At 44.7% G+C, this 15,186-nt stretch overlaps 1 protein-coding gene across 1 annotated transcript in view; it reads left to right on the forward strand.

The window, feature by feature from the left end:
• The window catches only part of NLRC5 (NLR family CARD domain containing 5), a 50,762-nt gene that overhangs the window by 7,109 nt on the left and 28,467 nt on the right, over positions 1-15,186 (forward strand). The window contains 17 exon segments of the mRNA XM_061369118.1: positions 246-310; positions 1,165-1,369; positions 2,570-2,782; positions 2,785-2,973; positions 2,976-3,162; positions 3,164-3,633; positions 3,636-4,016; positions 4,019-4,286; positions 6,082-6,161; positions 6,525-6,591; positions 6,677-6,760; positions 8,093-8,226; positions 11,552-11,693; positions 12,296-12,361; positions 13,346-13,423; positions 13,870-13,953; positions 14,974-15,057. Of these exon segments, the coding sequence (XP_061225102.1) occupies positions 246-310; positions 1,165-1,369; positions 2,570-2,782; positions 2,785-2,973; positions 2,976-3,162; positions 3,164-3,633; positions 3,636-4,016; positions 4,019-4,286; positions 6,082-6,161; positions 6,525-6,591; positions 6,677-6,760; positions 8,093-8,226; positions 11,552-11,693; positions 12,296-12,361; positions 13,346-13,423; positions 13,870-13,953; positions 14,974-15,057 (2,797 nt within the window).

The raw sequence follows: 15,186 nt of genomic DNA on the forward strand, positions 1-15,186 counted from the left end.
GCAGTGCCATATGGCAGTTAACGGCATACAGTTTAATTTACTGGCTATTCTCACCTAAAATCAAATCTTCTCAAGGTATACACTGGAATTCCCCATCTTCCCACATTACCCAACAAATTCACCAGGTCCTTGACCAAAAGAAATCCCACGAGTGAGTTTGCCGTGGCTTGAGTCAGGAATAACTCTGGCTGTTTTCACTACCATGTTCCTAATGTGCACCATAGGAACTTTATCCCCCTCTGCAGTATGTAAAAGTTCTGATTGGGCTGGGCCAGCCTGGTTGGCAGATTCCCTATTGCTGACCAACCAGGTAGCTTTTGCTAAATGTGCATCCAAATGTTTGAAACTCCACTACCCATTGCTGTCTTTGATTAGGTCATTAATGCTCTCCCTATTGCTGTACGCTCCTCTGAACACGTACCTCATTATTTTTGCCTTCCATCAGCTGTGCTGCCAGCAGGACTGTTTCTGAGGGTACGTTTTGATGAGCTGTTGTGATAGGGTTTTTTTGTAATGTTCTGGCACTACTTGGCACTGGGCTTCTAAGCAAATGAGGGGATTGAGCAAAAGGATCAAAGCATCATTTGCTAAACCTAACACATTTCTTGGAAAATATGCCTTTCAAAATTCATGTTGTTTCCTGCAAAGATTTTCAAAGCCAGGATTCCACCAGAAGCTTGCGCCTCCCTGTTTCTGATGTCTGTGCCGCCGCTGACTCAGAAGGGTAAGATCTGGCTATAAGCAGCTGTGTGAAGCACAACATCATGTTCCAGTATTAGAAAAACGTTGAATCCTTGTAGCTGATCATGTGTCTCAGGGAAGACAAAGGACTTGCTTGATTTCTCTGCAGAAAGACTCAAGTGGAGAGAACGGAGAGGTAGCAGTTCACACTGAGGCAGGCAAGATTGTTGTTATTCACTAGGAAAATCCTTATAAACAAACTGAAGTGTTGGAATGAATTGCCTGGAGAGGTTCAGGGAGCTCCATTACTGAAGGCCTTTAAACCAACCCACACCCCTTGGTCGCTCCTGAGGGCTGTAGCATATTTCGGGTGAGATTAGAGGATGGATTAGCCTCATGAGGGGCAGCCCAAGCTGACTTTCTATAGCTAGATACCCCTCTGCTTTTACTTCAGCGTTTGCAAAAGCAGTTCTGTAAACTCAGCCTGAATTTGCAAATAGTTTTCTCCCTCTGATTTCGCCTCTCCAGCTGCCCAAATGCTTTGCTGGGGAGTCTTCCTCAGCTTTAATAATACGCCATTCAAAATCCTCATTTGACATGTTTCTGACTTTTCAACTTTCAGGTTTTGCTCGATGTCACCATCACAGCAGCTCTATGCGTGAGGAGGATGTGAAACAGCAGCAGCTCGGTATGTAGTTCTGAGTGCAGAGCAGTGGTGTGCTTGCCTCTGAGGAAGGACCTATTTAAACACAAAAAAACCCCAACCTCCCAACTTGAGGGAAACTTTTATTTAGTAGCTGCATAAACTCTTAATGCAGCAGGTTATAAAATACACAGACAATGGAACCTGGTGAATAACAAGAAGTATCCACTTCCTTTGCAGAGCTGTACTAAATCTAGTGGAGAAGAGTGGCACAGGCTAAGAACTCTCTGTTAGAAGTGTGATATGCTGGTGAAGCATTCTGTTGTAGGTCATCCCTGTATTTGCTCTTTTTTAAGCCAAATCAGAAGCTATACTGGCAATTGAAAACCCACTAAAGGCTCCACAGTTTCTCTAGCACATTTAAAACTTGTATGGTTTCAGCTCACTCTAAAACAAAGAACTGAATAGATGAGTGATGACAGAGTTGAGCCAGAGTAATTCTAGGAAAGACTGAGTAGCCTGAGCAGACCTGCAGGCTGTCCTGCACCAGAGTCTATGTCCTTTCCCTCATCAGCTGTCCTTCCACCCTTTTCCACCTCTGCTTTTAGCTTTGTGTTGCCCATGCTCCAATGTCTCACATGGGAACACAGGGAGCATGGCAAAGCTCCCAGCAGCTGCAGCTGGGCTGGAGCTGTTTTCTGATGAACAGTTTGCATACAGGAAAGGCCTTGAGGTGCTCCCAGGATGCCAGATCTTGTCTGCTGGGATGGTGAGGTTAGGGTTTTTCAGAAGGTGCTGAGCACCCTTAATGATTGCCACTGTTCTCTCTTCAGCAAAGAGATGCTGGTACCATCAGGGATCTCCAGTTCTCAAAGCAAAAACAGCATCCCAAGGTGCTGGTAAGCTGACAAGTGTGGCACAAGGCCAGTGTGGGTGAACAGGGAGCTAATGAACAGGAGGCTATATGCATAACGTACCAATAGCTTAAAGAGATACTAAGATTTAATTTTTACAAAAAAATCTTTCACCTTTTCCCTTAATTTTGTTTTCCTTCAGCCCCTATGCAAAAGTAGGAAAAATTACAAGTTATTTTCGTGTACGCAGAATTTGTCATCTCTACCCACCTGTGTGGAACAGCCTCTGACCAAGACCATGTTTTCTCTGTGTATAAGGGGTAGTATTTTGGATCTGTCACTGTTCAGAACTAACATTTTCACCGTCATACTTGCTCTATTGTTTTCTCAGATGCACCTAAAAAGTACCAGCATCTCCTCATGGATTCTGTCAGCCAGAGATATGGAAGCTGGAGAGCAGCAGGAGTAGCAGTGTAAGAACAAATGCAGCCACTGGCTGTCAACCAAGCCCTTGTCAACCTTGTCATTTGGCAGAGCAAAACCTCCTGCTTAAAAGAGGGAACAGAGGAACCCCAGAGTAAGCCAGAAGAATATGTGTGTACAGCCTGAATGTATCCGATCTGTTTTGTAGTGTGGTCCCATCAGGCACAACGAAGGCGATCTTTTTGTCTGGTAAACCGGGTACAGGCAAGACCATGCTAATGCACAGCATTTGTCAGAAATGGGTTGAAGGTGACCTACCTCAGTTTCTCTTCACTTTCCTGTTTGAGTTTTCAGCAGCTGAATTTATTAAAAAGAATTGACTCTGAAGGAGCTTTTGTTTGACCTGTTCCTTCAGATAGAAGACAGCCCTGATGCAGTGTTCCAATACCTGCTGGAAAATACCTGCTGTACACTGATCATCTCTGATGGGCTGGATGAGTTTGCAGCTAACATGGACATGTCAGGCTGTTCTGAGGGAAGGCCAACCCTTACTTCCTGTATGTGTATCTGAGTTCTTTGCAGACCTCTGTCATGGGAAGCTCCTGCCTGGGTGCACAGTGTTGGTAGCCATCAGATCTATGAGACTACCTGACTTCTTAGTAACTACAGTAAATCTGCTAGCAGAAATTTGGGGATTTGACCATGAGAAGATTAAGGAATATGCCAGCCACTATTTTCATCAGCATTCATTCAAAAAGCAAGCCATTGCTCACCTGAAGAACAACATTAAGCTTCTCAGCATGTGCCACATCCCTGCTCTGTGTTAGGTTGTGTGCAACTGTTTGGAGTATTTGCTCCTTAAACATCAGATGAACGTGGAGCTTCCTTAGACTATGACCCAGTTTTATATCAAAACGCTTCTCATCTTCATAAGTAAACAGCAGGGAGAGCATGAAGGTGGTGAGGAGGCTAAGCTGCACTGCAACAAAAAGGCCATTTTGGGTCTCTATGATCTTGCAATGAAAGGGCTGGAAGAAAAAAGCTTGTATTTTATGCTGGAGAAACTCCAGAGCACATGAAGAAATTTGCTTCCTTACATGGACTGCTGACTGCTTTTGAGGTGAAGATGAGTGGCGCTTGCCCAGAGGTTGGCCATGCCTTTGTCCACTTGAGTTTGAAAGAGTTTTTTGCAGCATTGTGTCTCATGGTAAGTAAGAGGGTGGACAAGAATTACTTGAGGAAGAAGTTATTTTTGAAGTCAAAATGGACTTTAAAGAACAAGGCAAAGACCAGGATAATGGAGAGTTTGCACATCTTCCTCTCAGGCCTGTTGTCAAAAGAACGTAGGACATTTCTCATGCTGCTAGCTGAACAAGATGAAACTTGGATGCAGGATAAGCAGGATGTAATCCTGAGGTTCTCAGGAAACTGGCAGCCACTAATCTGACAGGGCCTAAGGTCATTGAGGTCTGCCATTGCACTTTTGAAACACAGGACCTCAAAGTAGTCCAGCACATCGGGAGCCTGCTGAATTTCAAGTATGAGTTCAAAAACCCCGGACATGTTGGCTGTGCTTCTGTCATGAACTTGGGCCAGGGTTTGACTCGTTTGGATTTTAGAGGATGTCTCATGGACATTGACTGTCTGGAAATTCTGGCCAGCTGTAAAATTGTAGAGCACTTGAGGTAAACACACTGAGTGTGATGGGCTGGTGGTGGGGAGAAAGGGTAAGGGGTTGGAAGGGAGAGCCTGGATTTGCTTTAGAAGGGTGAGAAAGAAGGTGTGAGAAATGCTGATCTGAACAGCATAACTTTGATACTAAAGCAATTTATGAAATAAAATTATGAGTGAGGGAAGGATGTTAAGGATATATATAAATATAAAGATATTTTTGTATGCTTCTTTGTTTTGACTGAAACAATCAAACAATAGGGTAATTAGTGTAGTAGAGAAGAGAGAAAATGATGGGTATTTCTTGACTGTGCAGAGGCAGGGTGAATCCTGCAAACAAATGAGAACGTATGAAATCACCATAAACCAGATGAACAAAAGGTGACAACTGCAATCTCAGGTGCTCTCTACTGGTGCTTTTCTGTAATGCTGGAAGGCCTTTTCAAGGAGGATTTCTTTGGATCCTGTCATGGAAAAGGTCTCATTTTGTGATTCTGTGGCTGACTTCAGAGGAGTATGTGTAGAGCTGCTAATGTGTAGAAGATGGGGAGCAGCAAGGGGGAGAATTACCTTGCCCTGAAGAGAATGTAGTTTTCTGATGTGAGGCGGAGGAGCAAAAAACAGACATGAAAACTGCTATTCCCAGCTAGCAATACCATTGTAAAAAGGACAGCACTGATTGTTCTTTGCCTCCATTAAGAAGAACTGGAATACCATGCAATTTGCTGTCAGAAAAGCTTTCTGATTGTACAACCTAACTGTAAATGGCTCATGCAGGCATAGGGCAGTGCAGGGGGCCCACAAGCAGCTTAGTAGGTGACCAAAATGGTTGGGCTGTTCCCTTCCATTAGGAGAATGTAATACAGGATTTTGGGGGCTTCTTTCTTGGCTCATACTCACTCTAGTCCATGCCTGCTTTTGTTATGGTCTGCAGATACCAGCACTCTGAGAAGTGTATCTTGGAAGGGTAGGCAAAGGGCTGTGGGACCCCAAGCATCACCTCAGGCATGTTCCTAGCGACCGTGGGCCATATACATTATGCCACCACCCCTGTGCAGCATGTTCCTGACCCCCTCTGGAGGTTCCAGGACCCCTCCTAAGGGAGGGTGATGGGGGCACTTGGGGCAACAGGGCCATAGGTGGGTTTCTGCTTTCAGGACCCCCAGTCATGCTGTTTCAGACCTGCAGCCCAGGGTGCTGTGTACCAATGCATCCCATAATCAGTACTTTCCACAGCTGATACAAAGGAGTGCTCATGTGCCTGAAAGATTCCCTGTTTGCTTGTTTTTTTCAACACCACCAGTTTCTTCTATAAAAGAGTTACTCTCCCTAAACACCTTGTGTCTTTTATATTTTGAACAACTCTGGCTACTCTGCTGCCCAAGTTTAAAGTATCTGGCCCAAAATCAGTGCTTTCCTAACTCAGCAGCTCATCATGTGGGAGCTGAGAAACACTCTTTGTTTGTGGGAGTTTGGTTTGTCCCTGTGTGACCCTTGTCTCCAGGGTCCTTACGTTTTTGGAGCACTGGTAAGGCTGACTCTTTGTCTGTGGCAGCACCTACGCATGGTGTCACTGTACCAAAAGGCAGAACCTGTCTCTTGAGGTATTTACAGTTGATGTGTAAGTTTAACGGCTTGGGGTTTTCTTTGCACTGATGTTTGAAAAGATAAAGATGCTCTGTAAAAAGAGCCCGATACAATGTTAAAGAAAGAAATAAAGTGCTTTTTAAAAATTGGTGATTTAACTTGCTCTGTGAGCTATTTATTTTGGGTTTTGTTGTGTTTATGTTTTTCCCCCTCATGTTTTAGCTTCCATAGTAGGAGATATGGCGACGACTTTGCTGCTGCTCTGTCAAAGAGCTTAAGAGGAATAACAAGCCTGAAGACACTAGAATGAGTCTTTGCTTGTGAAAGCCTTGTCTCTTTCTCTCTGTCCTCTGTTTCTGTCTTGCAATTTAATTACATCAACTCAATCAAGGCTGCTCTCCATGCAGCACTGTATAGAGAGTAACGCAGTGCTGTGTGGAGCACCATGGATATGCGTGACTCTTCTTTTATGCTGACATCAAGAGTATTGCATTGCCCTGTTTGAAAAGGAGTATAAAGTTGGTTGCAGGAGGCAGAGTCAGGCCACCTCCTGTCTGTGGTGATGTGCAGGCACACGTCTGAGACTGGCTTGCCGTGTGATGCATGGGGTGCTTGTCTTCCCTCTGCTTGGTTTGAGTGGTTCTTTCTTTTGCCAGGTTGAGAAGTGAGAGCATCACAGCTAAGAGGATCATTGACTTGGTCATCACAGTGCCCTCAGCTTGAGGAAATAAAGTGAGTGTGTTGTGGCAATGACCCTCAAATCAACTGCTCATTCCTTGGGGGCGTGTGGTACTGATAAGAGTGAATCTGTGTGTAGCTTGCAGGACAGTCGGATATGGAATCTGCCGGTGAAGAGGGCAGTGGATCTGTTCTCCAGAATGGAAAAGCTGAAGAAAACAGAGTGAGTAAAAATGTTTTAAACCTAGTAAGAATGGTAGTCACTATGAAGCCAAGCACAGCATCAGAGAGGGTTTAAATCCTCATCGGAGCTGAGCTGCTGCATGTCTCTGATTGGGGTGACACTCGCTTTTAGAGGTGACAGTGGGGGGCATGTAGGGAACTAAGCTGAGGCACAGACATTGAAATGCAAGCCCAGCTGTGCATGATGCCTGTCTCAGTCTGAGATAGGCTCAGCCTCACAGTTTTTACCCGGGCATTTAAAAACAATCTCAAGGGAGCTGTGGCACTGCTGACACCTCTCCAGAAATTACATGTGCCCAATTTGGTGCCTGCCATGGCATTTTCCTCTTCTACTGCCTCACCTCCCATCTGCTTGGTTAGGCTATGATTGAGATACCTCACCTCTGCATCAGAGTGGATGGCTCCATTCCTGTCTGTCCAGTCTTTTTCTTAGCCCTGTTCTGTACTCCTTGTAACACTAACAGCAAAGTGCTGAATGAGAGGGACTGACCGCTAAGAGGGCTCCCAGCATGGGTCTGCATCTTTTTAGGTGGAGAGAACAAGCGTGATTTATGATTTAAAGGGATTTAAAGCTTTTGGGAAGCTAGCAGGGGCAGTTTAAGCAGAAGCAGACAAAGCAGAGCGGAGCCTCTGCAAGTGTTGGAGTCTCAGTGTAGTTCGCATTACAGAAGGATAGTCACAAAGCTGAACATAGAAACGTTGAGGTTAGAAAAGATCTTTAAGGTCAACAATTCCAACTATTGATACTGTAACCAGGAACAGTATTAGATAAATCAGTTTGTGGACAAAACCACTGACAACATCCCTTTTCCATGTGGATTTTAGCTACAGTTCAAAGGAAGAAACAGAAAAGACACTGTTCCCTTGGATTTTCAGCAATAAGAGGCACGCTGTAAGTCAAAGCCACAGAACTGCCTTCCTACCCCAGTTAAAAGGGAGTGCCTCTTTAAAGGTCTTCCACATACCCCCAGGTGCAAGCAGGTGAATCAAAAATACCTGCAATTACTGCTGGATCCCATGCAGGAGTTAATTAATGGCTTTGCAGTATGATTAGAAGTGTTTAAAAGCATCCCAGAAAGAGAAACAAGACCTCACGGTTCATATTTAATGAGGTCCAACAAGTAGTGAAACAGAATAAACATGCAATTAGAGAATATCTCCTCAGAGGTTGCTAGTATTGTGTCTTCAGGGGTGTTATAATGGGTTTTAGACCAGACTACTGTAACGTGCCATACTTCAATGGGATTTATTATTACAGCAAGAGGTATGTTGGGTCCAGCAGCTGAGGTTGTCTTCTTCCTCATGTTCACAGTCTGAGCAACCACAACCTTGCCTTGGCTGCTGTTCTCACTTTGGCAAAGGAAGTCATCACTTGTCAGAACGCTACTGAGCCGCTTGCCAGTTATCAATACATATATCAATACATGCTGTATGTTGTCTCTTTAGGTGCTGCCTTTTAAATGGACTCTGCTTTACAGCTTAATTGTTGGCTAATCAATTCAACAAAAATTAATTTTACTCCTTTTTGTTTTCTGTTTGAAACAAAATTTGAATTCATCACATTATGGACTTACTCTTTGCATTTTTTTAACAGATTGTTTTATCCTTGGTCTAGAAATTGTTTAGCAGGCTGTAATACTTCATATATAATAGAATTTAAACTTGCCTTCAAGCTCTGGATACATCAACTTCTTTACCAGCTAGCATGAATTTGCTACAAATCAACTAAATTTACTGAAAAGGTGTGGATTTAAGTAGCTGTAGCTCTGTACTCCTTTAAATTACAGGTTTTGGTGTTTTCATGGGTCCAGAATGACCAAGAAAAGATGGAACTTTTAAATCCTAGCTCTTATGGTTGTCATATGTTGTAAGTTTAACAGCCAAAATGAATCCTTACTGTGACTTCAGGGAAGCTGAATTGCAGGCAGCTTTTTCATATTTTTCTTGCTGGAATGGAGCTTCTACTGATCCTCTTTCCAACAAACTGCTGGTCTTGCAAAAAAAAAATCAAAAAAACCCCATCTCAGTCTTCTTACCTGTGTTACTGTGGTGTGTGTACCACAGCTCCAGCATGAGGGGTGTCCTGCTGCCCTGTAGCCACATGCCTGGTTTGTGGCTCTCCTGTGGCAATGTGCTGGTGTGGAAGGTGCCAAGGCCCTCTTTAGCCTCCAGGCAACAGCTTCAGTCCTTGTAAAGCACCTCCTTGAAAGAGATGTCATCTTTCCACCGCTGCCCTAACATTGGCTTGGATTTGTTTTTCAGGAAGGACACTGTGATTATATATTGTTCTGGCCCATCTTGGAAAGTTCCAAGATGAGAAACTGCACCCGGGGTTGTGCTATATACAACGTTAGGCTGATTCAAACCATCAGATTGGCATCACCATAAACCACTCCAGCCACAGAACTGGTTGTCTCTACCCTTGTAGCTGGCAGAGCTCAATCCACCTGAGCAAGCATAAATGTAAGCAAAATAGCTGGTCTTTACACAGACCTACCAGCCAGTTCCACAAAGGCTTACCTTAGTGCCTGAGTAAGCTTGATGTGCTGATTTTCTGCTGCAAAACTGCTGAAAAACAATGTAGTCTGAGGCTGAATGAAGGAAAAGACTCTGCTTCTTCTCTGTCTGGCTCCTGTGTTCTCCCTGCCCGTGTGTACTTTAGAGGGGAGGGTGGGTTTGACCTTAATTCAGAAACTACAAAAGAATCACTTGTTCCCTGCTAGGGAGCTCACTACCATGTCATGCAGTCCTTGAGAGACCTCCCAGTATTCCGTAAGCCTGTATAAACTGGCTCAGCCTAGCCCTGTAGAAGCTACTGTTCAGATGCCTGAACATCCTATTCAGATGCTGTGGGCAGCCTGGCACACATGGGCTTGTTTATCCCTTTGTGTGATGGCACAGTCCCACATGGAGGCAAAACATCCTGCATCTTGGTAGTGCCTTTGAACTGGGGCTCAGTTATCAAGTTGATTCAAATATACAGTGAAATCCCTGAGCTCTGATCTCCCAATGGAGTTCCTCTGGCTCCTGAAAATCACTTAACCTTGCATGGAATGGTTGCACAGAACAGACATCGTGGTTTCTTCCAGATAAAAACTCCAGAAAATACTAACCAGCATTCAAATCACGTATTTTGTGAAGGCATATTAAAAGCCAGATAGTTTGCTTGTTTACAGATCTTTGGATTTGAGGTGGGAAGAGAATAAGGGACATGTAATTCCAACTAGACAAGTGAAGTTATGATAAGAGAAGGCATTGAAATCCCTGCTGGTGAATGTGATTTGCAGATGCCAGCTACTATAGAAGGACAAAGGTAGCATCTGTGTTGTTCCTTAAGGAGAGAATATGCTTCCACATACAAAAATATTTTATATAAACCTGAACCAGTAAATAAAAATAACAATAGAAAATGCTATTTGGCCAGCCAGTGGCTTTATTTCTTGTGTGTTAGGCTCTAGAGAGCAGCCCTAGAGAGGCAGAGTTCCCTTGGTAGTGTCCATATTGATATATGTTCAAAGGTATAATAGTTTTCTTTCTTGCTTGGGCTCTAGAAGAGAGTAATGGTTTTCTCAAAATAGACCTCAGGCATGTTATCTGAGCATCACAATGTTGGGAAATGGCCCTCCCCTCCCTCGTCTTTCTGTCACTCCTCTGTACAACAGGAACAGTTCTATCCATCCCCTTCTCGTGGATTGTGGTGACAGGCAGCTCTCACGAGGTGTTGCACTCACACAGCACTCTGCAAGTGTGTCCATCTGCACTCCTTTGCAGAGAAGCTACAGAGGGACAGAGTGGTATGCCCAGGGCTGTGACAGCAGAGAGCAAAAGATCTCTCTTGGCACTGTTTCTGTGTGCCCTGACTTGGAGAGAGACACCAGAAGTGCGTGAGTCCCGCTGTCCCCTCACTGCTTGCTCATTAAACCCTCGTGTTCACAGCTTGCAGGACTACAGCCTGTCTTCCCAACATGCAAAGGAGATTGTTGCCATGCTCCGGAGTTGTCCCTTTCTCTCTGAAGTGGAGTAAGTGCCTCTTTTCCTTACTGTTGAGAGGCTGCAGGTGGGTGGAGGGAAACAGGTGATGTTGCATGTAGAATACTGAGAGAGACATGGGGCCTGACCCCAAGGAAGGGTCTCAGCATTCTGTTATGTCTAGTGAGATCCTGGTTAGTGATTTTGGTGAGGATTGGGGTGGGGTGGGCAGTGTGGGTGAATGCTGAGCAACCTTTGATTCCTGTGACAACTATAGCCAGTTCAGCATAACCTGCTAAGGAAGCTGCTTGCTGGAGGCACCCTGGAGCCATCCCAGAGGCATGGCTCCTCCAGCAAATCCTCTGAGCCAGTGAAGGGACACAGATGGCTTCTGTGTTGTCCCTTTTCATAGAATCAAAGCGATTTGGGTTGGAAGGGACCTTAAAACTCATCCAGCTCCAACCCCTGCCATGGGCAGGGACACCTTCCACTAGAGCAGCTTGCTCCAAGCCCCTGTGTCCAACCTGGCCTTGAACACTGCCAGGGATGGGGCAGCCACAGCTTCTCTGGGCACCCTGTGCCAGCGCCTCAGCACCCTCATAGGGAAGAACTTCTGCCTAAGAGCTCAGCTCAGTGTCCCCTCTGTCAGGTTAAAGCCATTCCCCTTTGTCCTGTCCCTACAGGCCCTTGTCCAAAGCCCCTCTCCAGTTTTCTTGTGCCCCCTTTAGGCACTGAAGCTGCTCTAAGGTCTCCCCAGAGCCTTTTGTTTCCCAGGCTGAACAAGCCCAGCTCTCTCAGCCAGCTCCAGAGAAGAGGTACTACAGGCAGCTAATTCTCTATATTGCCTTTCTTAGTCTCAGTCAAAACCACCTCTCTGTTAATGGCATTTTCAGTCTATTGAAGTCGGTAAGTACCTGCCAGAAGATGATGGATGTACAACTCAGGTATGTAAGTCTTGAATCATTCCTGGGGTTAATCCCAAATTACAAGTCTGAGAGTTATGTTCTGAGGTTTTTGTTTAGTTACCCTGAAAGTGGGGTAGGTGAGGAATGTGTCCAGAGGTGATTACTAACACAGGCACTTGGTAATACATTGCTGTGAGCTTCTTTTATCTGAGCCATTAACCAGCATTTGAGAAGCTACAGGACTATGTGTCCTTTCACATGTGGTGGGCAGTTACAGACTCTTCTTTTCTCTGCTCTGGGAAGTTCTGGAGAGAGGATCTCTGTAGCATATTGAACCAGTGACATCTCCTGGAACGGAGCTTTAAATTCTCTTATTACTGTCTCTTTGAAATCCTCAGGAGTTCAAGTGTAACCATTTTGTCTGCACTTTCTCTAATGGTTCAGAGAAAGCGGGGCATCTGATACTGCATAGTGTGATCCAACCAGTACTTAAAACTAAAGATTATTTTTTGATTGCGTAGGGAGTATTTTAAGTTATTGCAGAGAAAAAAAAGCCACAACAACAACAAAAAAAAAAAAAACACCCCAAGAATTCCAATAAGTAACTAAAATGTGACATTGATTTATTCTCTTCTTCACAGCCTTTGTCGTGAGACTTCAGTCCTGAGGTTTACAGGAGACAGAGAGTTTTCTCCCCTTCCTCCTAGGTAAGAGTGCGTGTGCACAAATGGTGTTTTCTCAGCATCTCAGTTCTTACATCCCAGTTAGGTATCAACAGCGGTTCTTTCCCCCCCTCCATCTGAACCTAAATGTAGTACTTTCTCCTGGTTTCCTTAGCCACTTTGAAATTTGTCTCTGCCTTCTGTAGTGTTAATGTTTCATGTCTCTGGGGGACATTTCAACCCACACCATCCTAAATTGTGCTCTCTGATAATCCTGAAGAGCAAAAACCCAAGTGAACCTCACACCTCCAGGCCAACTTGCAAAAAGATTCACTCATCCCTGCGCTCTTAAAACCCTCTAGTTCACTACACTCTGCATTCTGGATCATGGTACTCCTGAATCAAAGTAAATCTGGAGTTTAATTTTTCCCCCTCAGAAAATTACTGTCAGAAAAGCTCAACCCAAATGTTTTGATTGAGAAATGGTTTCCTGTTGCTCCTGGAGCCGTAGGTTCACTTATTTATGTCCTTGTTCTCCATGTACTGAGCCTACTGTAAAATAACATTTCTCAAAGTACACAGCCCACCTCTTAGCCAGGGAGGAACAGCAGGGCCATCATGGGATGCAACCCACTTGTTGTGGCTGTGCTTGAAAGAGAGTGACTGCCTGGCACATATGATCTGTGACTCCTTTAAGGTACCAGGTGATGTTTCAAACTGAGATATTTCAGGGTTTGGATGTTCCATTTATTTGTGAATAATCAAGCTTTGGTTCAGGAATGGACTCTTTTCACAAAACATGCTTAGGAAAAAGCTGAATTCTCCAAACTGTAGCTTAGATGAGTAATCTGGTTTTTCACCTTCTCCCCAGTTGCCTGCATGCTCAGCTATTTGCTTAATCACTGAAAGAAAGAGGAGCTTGCTATTGGCAAGATATGGATGTGGACTAGAGCCAGGGCAGCCCTAGGGACTGCCAAATAGCTGAAGTGTTTAAAGTTTTTACTCTTGTCTGGGTTTGTGCTCGCTTAGGGAAGAGGCTGTGTGCATCATTGGTGACCAACAATACGGAGAGGACAACCAGACTCCTACTACCCCACAAAAAATAAGGTACCATGGCAGATTTTCCTTATACTTCATGCATGTCTTGTCTCTGGATTCTATAGCTGACATAACCACTATCTTCACGTTTGAATGGTGAAGCACAAGAGAGCTGGTAAAGGCCCATTCGGTCAGTCATTTGTCATTGTGTTCCTATTTCCACCTTCTAACACTAGAAGCTCTGTGGCTAGCATCTCTGGTTGTCCACAGGCATTAAAATAGACTGTGGGTTGTATGTCTTGGTCATAGAGCTGGCAGGGTGACTGTGCAGTTACCAGATCAGCTCCCATGGGAGCTGGCGGGAGCTGGTGGTGACAGAGCTGCTGATGTTGCCTTTTCAAGGGTATTCTTTATTTTGCTGTCTCCTCCTTTATTCTCTGGTTATCTGAAGGAGTGAAGTTTACAATCTTGTTTGCAATCCTGCAGACCTAGACTGTTGATTTCTTTCTTCCTAGACTGACAGATAGTCATTTTCAAGCCAGTGACCTGGAGAAGCTGTATGCAGTCCTGAGGGAATGTAGCAGCATCTCTGAGCTGGAGTGAGTTCTTCTTGACTGTTATGGTCCTTATCTGCAGTTCTTTGGGATACTGAGAAAATGCCAGTTGCTTGTTCTGCAGTGTTATATGGAGATGTGGTAGAGTTGTAACCTCATGAAGGGCATAGATTTACCTGGGCTGATATCCTTTGCCAAGGAGATATACAGTTCTAATGCTCTTTTAGAGCAAAGGTTGCAGGACATAAATTTAGAAAGGGGCTGCCTGATCACTTAGCCTGACTTCAGGTATTGCAGAAGCTGGGAAACGTCGTGTCATTTTTGCCTTTGGGCCATTTGAGGGCAAAGCTGTAGAAACTGAGGAATCCCACCCAAACCAAGGCTGGGAATCTGTGTTTTTGGTGGTGATCCCATGTATTGTGTGCAGGGACCTTCAGCACCAAAGCACTTTTTTCCGTTTGTGCTGTGCTAACACTAAGAGATGGGCAAATGCAGCCCTGATGGGAGGGCTAGCCAGCACACACCCTACATCTAGATTTTGAGGCCAGAAGAGAGACCATCACAAGCCTGTAGTCTGTGCACCACCATCTGAGAGCTGGCTGTTCCCTTAGGCCTGGCAGCCTGTAGAAGAGATTTTTAGCCTCTGCTCTATTTAAGCAATTGTGTCCCTTGATCTTACATGGGCTGTAGCCTGTTGTAATCCTTAGGCTCTATTATAATAGCCTAGTAGCCTTCTCCAGGACTAACCCAGGGCTCCTCTGTCTATGATAGTCATTTCTCACAGCTGGGGACTTCTGGTCCCTGGTAACTGCATTAAAAAGGACCCCTCAGTCCCGAGGGGTCACTTGGCGGGCATGAGAAAAGAATGAGCCCTGAGCTAGGTTTTTGGCTGTCCTGTGTTGTTTATTCCCGGTCTTTGGTTTTCCTGTAGGCTTTACTTGAGGGGCAGTGCATGCGTTGGTTTGATTAGGGTGCCCGTGCTGTTTCCAGAGCTCCTGTTATTGAGAGCTGTTTATTCCTATTCTTGTTTTCTATGAAAATTAAATGTCTTTCTTTAAATCCTAGCCTATCAAATAATTATCTGGGAGATGAGGGACTGCTGCAGCTGTTTCAGTTCCTCCAGAATATGAAAAGGTTAAGTTCTCTCAAGTGAGTAGCTCCTGTTTCTCCTTACTCATGGATGGGTTTTGTGGGGGTATGGTTGTGGCAGCACATTTGGGAAGGGCCTGGGTGATGCGGTGTAAATTCCTGATAGCTTTGCTTGCAGCAGCTGATTTC

This window comes from Neopsephotus bourkii, unplaced genomic scaffold, assembly GCF_033783945.1.
Source record: "Neopsephotus bourkii isolate Nb327-2 ecotype Australia unplaced genomic scaffold, CSIRO-AGI_Nbou_v1 NB_1474, whole genome shotgun sequence".
Classification (NCBI taxonomy): Eukaryota; Metazoa; Chordata; class Aves; order Psittaciformes; family Psittacidae; genus Neopsephotus; species Neopsephotus bourkii.